Source organism: Triticum aestivum, chromosome 7B (assembly GCF_018294505.1).
Source record: "Triticum aestivum cultivar Chinese Spring chromosome 7B, IWGSC CS RefSeq v2.1, whole genome shotgun sequence".
Taxonomy (NCBI): domain Eukaryota; kingdom Viridiplantae; phylum Streptophyta; class Magnoliopsida; order Poales; family Poaceae; genus Triticum; species Triticum aestivum.
Genome location: NC_057813.1, coordinates 43,754,084 through 43,761,199, shown reverse-complemented (window position 1 = coordinate 43,761,199; position 7,116 = coordinate 43,754,084). Strand labels below are relative to the sequence as shown.

The 7,116-nt window shown below is 41.5% G+C and overlaps 1 protein-coding gene and 1 non-coding gene across 2 annotated transcripts; both read right to left on the bottom strand.

Annotated features, from left to right (window-relative positions):
- Positions 1-579: 579 nt before the first annotated feature.
- On the bottom strand, positions 580-680 carry LOC123163447 (small nucleolar RNA snoR99). Its single transcript, XR_006481901.1, has one exon. It is a non-coding gene; the product is annotated as a small nucleolar RNA snoR99 (small nucleolar RNA).
- A 2,097-nt stretch (positions 681-2,777) lies between these two features.
- Positions 2,778-6,561, bottom strand: LOC123161557 (uncharacterized). Its single transcript, XM_044579363.1, has 7 exons — positions 6,434-6,561; positions 6,005-6,062; positions 5,422-5,548; positions 4,759-4,925; positions 4,055-4,370; positions 3,261-3,427; positions 2,778-3,182 (listed from the first exon to the last, which is right to left on the bottom strand). Exons 2-7 carry the CDS (start codon positions 6,024-6,026, stop codon positions 3,034-3,036), a joined length of 948 nt encoding a protein of 315 aa, XP_044435298.1. The 5' UTR covers positions 6,027-6,062; positions 6,434-6,561; the 3' UTR covers positions 2,778-3,033.
- Between the last annotated feature and the right edge of the window lie 555 nt (positions 6,562-7,116).

The following is a 7,116-nucleotide window of genomic DNA, read 5'->3' as shown; positions in this document are numbered from 1 at the left end:
AGCAAGCTCCCCGCCGTGTTCCCCATGCCGGAGGCAAAGTGCCGGTTCCCGCGGGATGTGGTTGTCAGCTTCATTCTGGTCGTTGAGTATACGACAACCTTGGCCCTGACATGGTTCTTCTGGATCCTCACGGCGAACCAGTGGCGCGAGTAGCATGTCCACTACGACGTCTCGCGTTCGCCGAATGGCAACGTGTAAAGTATGCAGTACCTGCACGCCGCTATCATTGAGGCGATGTGCCTGTGCCCGTCGGTTACCTTCAACGGGAGGGGCGCCTATTATTCGGCGTACAAGCGGATGGAGAATATCGGCCCGGAGAACTCGCTCGGTAACGGCGGCAAGTTTGTGGCGCGGTACCCGGTGTGCCACGCAAGGCCGCGTGCATGCTTCGGGAAGGAGATGGCCTACGTGCAGACGAAGACGGTCGTAAACTCACAGCAGCCGTTATCCGGAAGTTCAGGTTGAACGCGGTGGCGCTATTTGTTTGTTAATATGTATACAAGAACTAAACATCTTCACATCAGTTAATGATCAGCTAGAAACGGTTCGTTTTAGCAGACAAAAATTGAAGAAGATGCTTAATATTCCACCCGTTAATGATCAGCTAAAAACAGAAGGTTTTAGCAGAAAAAGTGAAGAAGATAGTTAAGGTGCAAGGGACTGCTTGCTCCCAGAGGCGGTTTCACTATTTTCAGATTAGATAAGCCAAGGTTGTTTCTAGATCATAGTAGGCGAAATACTATTGTGGATTTAGATACATTTTTTAGATGTGGATTGGAGGTTGGTGTGATACTCATGTCTTCTCTGATTGGGATGCAAGTTCAAGTGAAGTCATCTTTTATATCTTTTTATGTTCATTTCGTGTGCATGGTGAAGACATTTTATTGTATTTCAGAACACACCTTTTTGTGAAATAAGACACTGTGTGAAGCCAGAGGCGATACATACGAGTCATAATGCAGGTTTTGGTTTCCAGATTGCCACATGTTCTTTGAAATTCCATAGTAAATTTGAAAATTATACTCTAAATTAAATCGGTTTGGAGATTTGACTGTTATGAAATGGTATGCAAAAAGTATATTAGATGCTATTTTTTTATATGCAGTAGTGCTTATTCGGGCATGGGCACCTCCTCAATATCCACCTCTCCATTTGCTGCATCGTTCAAAAGATGTCCTCCTCCCCTTTTGATATGATCTTTTTTTTGAGTTGTTTTTGCTACAGGGATAGTGCCCTTTTTGTACAGGAACTGATGGTTAGTGCTCACTGATCCACAATCTTATGATCTGCAATTTCTTCATGAAGCTCGAAGGTCCCATGTCTTCATTTTCAACATGGATCAACGAGTACCACCCAGTAAAATTTTCTGTTCTCTACATATTCCTTGTTTTTGCCTTTGCTACTTCTATGACTTCAGATCTTATGATTGTTCTGTATTTTGTTTGTCTTATTGACAATGAGTTTTCCTTGGAAAATTCCTTCTGTTTTGCAATGTTTTATTGTCAAATTTTTATTTAAATATTTTGAATGTACACGGTATTATTATTAATGCTCATGCTTTAAAAGATATACAACTAGCGAAGTTTGTATTTTCAGAAATTTGCTTCTAACTGAAATGAACAGCATAAGTGAACAGTTTGGCAGATTATAGTGGCCAAGATTGTTTTGCACGATTTCAGTGGCAAATTTTAGAAATTTGCAGATTTTCTTGACAAAAAATTTACCCATTTGAATTGTTTAGTCCAAGGAGCATGGCACCATGGTCAGGCGCAGCATTAGCAGGTGCGATGCCATACATCCAACCAACCCCTTCTGAATCGTCTAAGACATAAACAAAGACACTACATCAATAGAGAAATATCTCTATATATACAATATAGAATAACATAAACTATCATCTATAAGCAGACACTACTACCACGTTAGGAAAAAAAGATGTTTCTCAAGGGCAATGTATCAATACATAAGTATTGGTGGGGCGCGGCGTGCTGCTGCGCGGGTATGGCTAGTACCATACAAAGATTGCTGTACACTCCGGAGTCTGAAGATTGCTCCAACTGGGTGTATGGTCCTGATAATTCCTGAGCGGCCTCCTTCGAGGACAACCACTTTCCGCGGCACGTTGTTTACACAATCGTTTCTGAAGCATTCTAATGATTAACACTGCCATGCTTCCACCTTTTTGGTAGAATTTATATATGTTTTTGTTGGCCGCCTCCTTTGCTCTCTCACTGCTTTAGTAGATTCAGTATGCGCCGCGGCTGCTCGACGAAATGGACACACAGGCCAACAAGAACAAGGGAAAAACAGGGCAACAAGACTTGGGTGTGTTCTAGGCATCAAATGCCCTTCTTTCTTTCACTGAACCGGCAACACACACCTTCTCTTCTCATTTGATGTACACACTCGGTGCACCCACTAAGTGAATTAATGACAGAAAACACATTTGCACACTCAACTGTTTATACTCCAACAAGGTTTACTCTACCAGTTTCAGCTCTGTAAACATGAAGGTCGTCAATATTCAGAAGAGAGCAAGATAGAAGTCACATCAGAGAGCCAATACAACGCCGCACCCATGGAAAAATTAGTCGAAACGCCAACTCGTCAGGACGGAAGAGAAATGTTAATTAACCATGAAACAGGTAGGATGCCAAAATATCAGGGGTTAAAACAGAGCAAAAACTGGTCAGAAATGACACCAAGGGCAGGCATGTAAAATGTCCAGCGGTCCAACACAGATGATCATAGAACTACACACATCATGCAAACAGAACTCAACTGACAACATTGACGTACTTATAAAAAATATAATATCACAGACAATATACCTAGAAATTATTTCTTGACTCCTTGTGAATATAAGAACATCAAACAAGTCCAGAACACCATCTCATATACTCCCTCCGTTCCAAAATAAGTGTCTCAACTTTGTACTAACTTTAGTACAAAGTTGAGACACTTATTCTGGAACGGAGGGAGTACATAACTCTATCTGCTAGGATGAAGACATATTATCTCTTCTTTAGGCCATTAGGTAACATCATTGGATGAACCAACGATGGCGAGATCTGCCTTAACAAGGCATCTGGATCCCACAACATAGCCTGCCGACGGGTCCTTGAGTTTCTTGAGCCCAGTGAAGTTAGGCCATCCCCAACTATGTCCACATACCCAGAGACCTGCGATCACCATAAAAGTAAGATCAACTGTAATCATGAGGTTACATACACTAGCTGCTTGAATAAGGAGAGCTGAACCTGAAGTTCTAGTCCAGTATTTCCCATTCTTTTGGTTCAAGATGGAGAGTGTCATTTCAACCACCTTCCCAGACTCTGAAGGTACCTCATCCGAGGTATCCACGAATAAGTACAAGCTGAGGCAATCAGTGCTGTACTTGTCACCACGCGGATACATGCCGATATACCTATTGGCAAGAATGGGAAGTGACACTTAAAATATAATTTGCTGCTTGGGAAAATGTATATCAAGAATGTGATTGGTTACTGAAATCAGAAACTTCGGACACAACTTGGTGGCATTACAATTGTACAAAAAATCTAAGCAAAGCATGACTGCAGTACAAGATATTACAATGTTACGTGAAAACAATCTGAGAAAATAATCGATAGTATCTGACAGATACAAGAACCGTTTGTACCAAATATATACTCCCTCTGGCCCAAAATAAGTGTCACAACTTTAGTACAACTTTGTACGTACTAAAGTTAGTAGAAAGTTGAGACACTTTTTTTGGGATGGAGGGAGTACATGATAAGGAAATTACTAGATTTATTTCGTCCTAAACAACATAGATTTTTTTAGTACTACATTGTTTCTAATTTGTTCCTGAATTTTCCGTACACCATGCAAAACCCCCTTTGTATTGAAATTGGAATGTGCTACCATATCTGTAAATATCTTGGTTGCATGCTTAGAGAACAAGCTCAAATATCCAGTTGGAATATCTGAAGGACTGGTAAAATAAAATGCTGTATAACACATGCATATTATTTATATAAATCATTTGTCATGTAACTACCCAGATGTATACCATTTATGTCCGCCAACTTCAAATGTAGGAGAACGGACGAAGTGCTTCAAGTCCAATTCAAGGAAATTGCTCATGGTCCAACTGTATGTCCCTTTAATGAACCCCTTCTTCTGGACAAATAGATTCTGAACTGTGGTAGCCTTCTTCTGAACCACAACAGCTTTCTTTTCAGGAGAAGAGACATCAATTTTTAATATCTTCACACCAAAGACACAGCTATCATCAACTAGAAAAGCAGATGATTTCAGTAGCTCTTGAAGAGGAATCAAGCAATGCTGCTCCGAGTAGGCATTCTTGAAATCAAAATTGTAGCTAGCTGCATTTAGGTAAAGGTTAGAACTTAAGAGATTAGAGAACGAAGGAGTTGTAGCTTGCTGTGTTATAGGTAAAAGTTAGAAAATTAGAGAAAGAAAAACTTGTGTAAAATGAAAATATCCCAAATGACATATATATAATCAATTTTTCAGTGAAAAAAAAGAGCATATAGTCAGCCTTCACCCTAGTTATCAGATCAAAGTAGTTAAATCCATAGAAAAAATCAAAGTGAAAGAGTACATGAACGTTGTTAGAATTAGAAGAGTCTAAGTGTGACACACAATACAGAAGGTCGACGGACAAACTTAATTGCGAAGAAAATATCAGGCAACTTGTTCATGGGAAAAGTAATTGGATGGATGTAGTTGAAAAAACACGTTCACGAGTACCTTTGCATCCACAATACTTTTCTTTTGAATGGTTGAATATTGACAACTCGAACACTGCATGCACAATGTGACCTAGCTCCAAGCATGCGTGGGCTATCTTAAGAGAAAGAGCCACGTATGGATTTCCCTTAACATCTTGCTTGTGCTTTGGAGTCACTTGCAGGAGCCTGGGATGGGGATTGAAGGAAACCAAGTAAGTCTACAAGTCATAACTGAATCAAGCCTAATATTTTCACTTCATGCATTTTATATATCCAGCTTCATTATCTGGCTGTTTATGGGTTTGTGAGGGAAGGGGAGCCTTGGCGCAGTGGTAAAGCTGCTGCCTTGTGACCATGAGGTCATGGGTTCAAGTCCTGGAAACAGCCTCTTACAGAAATGTAGGGAAAGGCTGCGTACTATAGACCCAAAGTGGTCGGACCCTTCCCTGGACCCTGCGCAAGCGGGAGCTACATGCACCAGGTTGCCCTTTATGGGTTTGTGAGATTGTGAATTTGTGGTTACTATGTCAACCTGACCAAAACATGATTTCTGGGCAATCAACACCCTAAATTATCAGGTATTTTTGGTAACAGACAGTTGCTTTATCCACTAGAAAAAAACAGATGATATTTATACACCTAATACATTGATTAAAGTTGCTACTGTGATTATGACGCGTACCACTTGTATCCAGAGCAGTCAAAAGCAGCAGAGAACGCTGAGGTAGCCTTCATCTCAAGTAGCGCTGAGAAGTCATGGACCTTCCATTTGAAATGTGGAACATGGGTCTTTCCTAAGCTTGCAGGAGCTGAAGTTTCGACAGAAGGAGGCAAAACAACTCAAAATTATGTTCATCCTTGGGAAAATGGAAGGTTGCAGAATAGTTCTCAAGTTATGTTGAGTTTATATGAACGAAAATCTTGCATACAGTGATTTGTGACAAGCAACCACTAATACAATGCAGTACTGTAGTAGTTATCATGTCACCAGGCAGGGATACAAAGGACAGAGCATGCGCTAGCTTTTTATTATTATTATTGTTTTTAATACAAGAGGGCCACTTTTCCATGTATAAGTAGCAGTAGTATCTACTATTGGTTCTGATGAATAAGCATTAGGACCAGCAATGTGATGCATTCAGAGGGATTCAGTTCATCAACATCCATGATGCTGAGGGCAAGAGCTTTCTCAATTTAAAGTTATTTGTAACCTGACTTTGGAGCTACACATGCTGTCTGAAGTTGAATTGGGCGGACAAACATACCTGTGCTCCCGGAGTTGCCCATATATAGCTCTGCGCCTTCCTCTTCTTTCCTCTTGGTCTGCAAGTGAAATTAATCATGGCGCCTTTAGCAAGGGCATAGTGGATAAGATGTCTGATATTGGTAAAGATACCTATATCTTATCAAAACAGTAACCAGACAGCAGGCATACAAAAACCAATTTATGCATATTATTATTGCCACGACGTGGAATTATGACGTACGGTTTGCGAGAATGTTAAACCCTAAATCGGAGAGATCAAAGGGTCTAAGGGAACACGCCACAAGTCGGGAGATTAGAAAGAAGGGACCCCGGTTCTTTCTCAAACGATGGCCAAGAAATCCAATACCAAGTCGCGTTAGCGTTCGTCGTCGGAACCTTCTAATCTAATCTAGAACGCGAAAACATAACGAGGAGGGAGGAGAAAGACCTGGATTTGGGCGCAGATTGCACAAGGCTGACTTCCTCGGACGGCGTTTGTTGGAGTGACGGGGGGTTTATGCTTTTATGGAGGCTGCCTATCGTAACCAAAACTCGTGGGTCGCGGCAAGTGATTTCTGGTAACCGGAAGATTCCGCGATTTTAGGAAACGGGTATACTACAACGCTAACCAATCAATTACTATTATATATACTGTTTTTTTTTGCATGGTAATATGTATCTCGTTCATATAAAAAAGATTAACGTACAAATCATATAAAGACCGACATGACAAAACTGAAAAGATAGCAGAACATCTCCGAGCTTGACACCAACGCCGTCACCTGTCTCTGGCACCACCACAACAGCCACCGAAAGAAAAGAATGACAGATCACCTTCTCATCCGAGCTCGACGCGGCTCCATCGCTGATATGCAGCTTTGCGGAACTTCAAGGTGGCTCGCAAAAGGAGAAATCATTACCGTTGAACGAATCAGACAGGAGCAACACCCCGGACACACCATCGAACTCCAGATCTTGCACTCCCACATGATAAAGACGTTGGCGGAGGAAACCATACCTGCCATCCACGAACCACGAGCCCAGCACACGTTCCGTCTTCCAGATGTCGTGCAGACCACAATCTGCATCCGCTCCTCAACTACCTCTCAAGCTCTGCGCCGACGTTGGAGC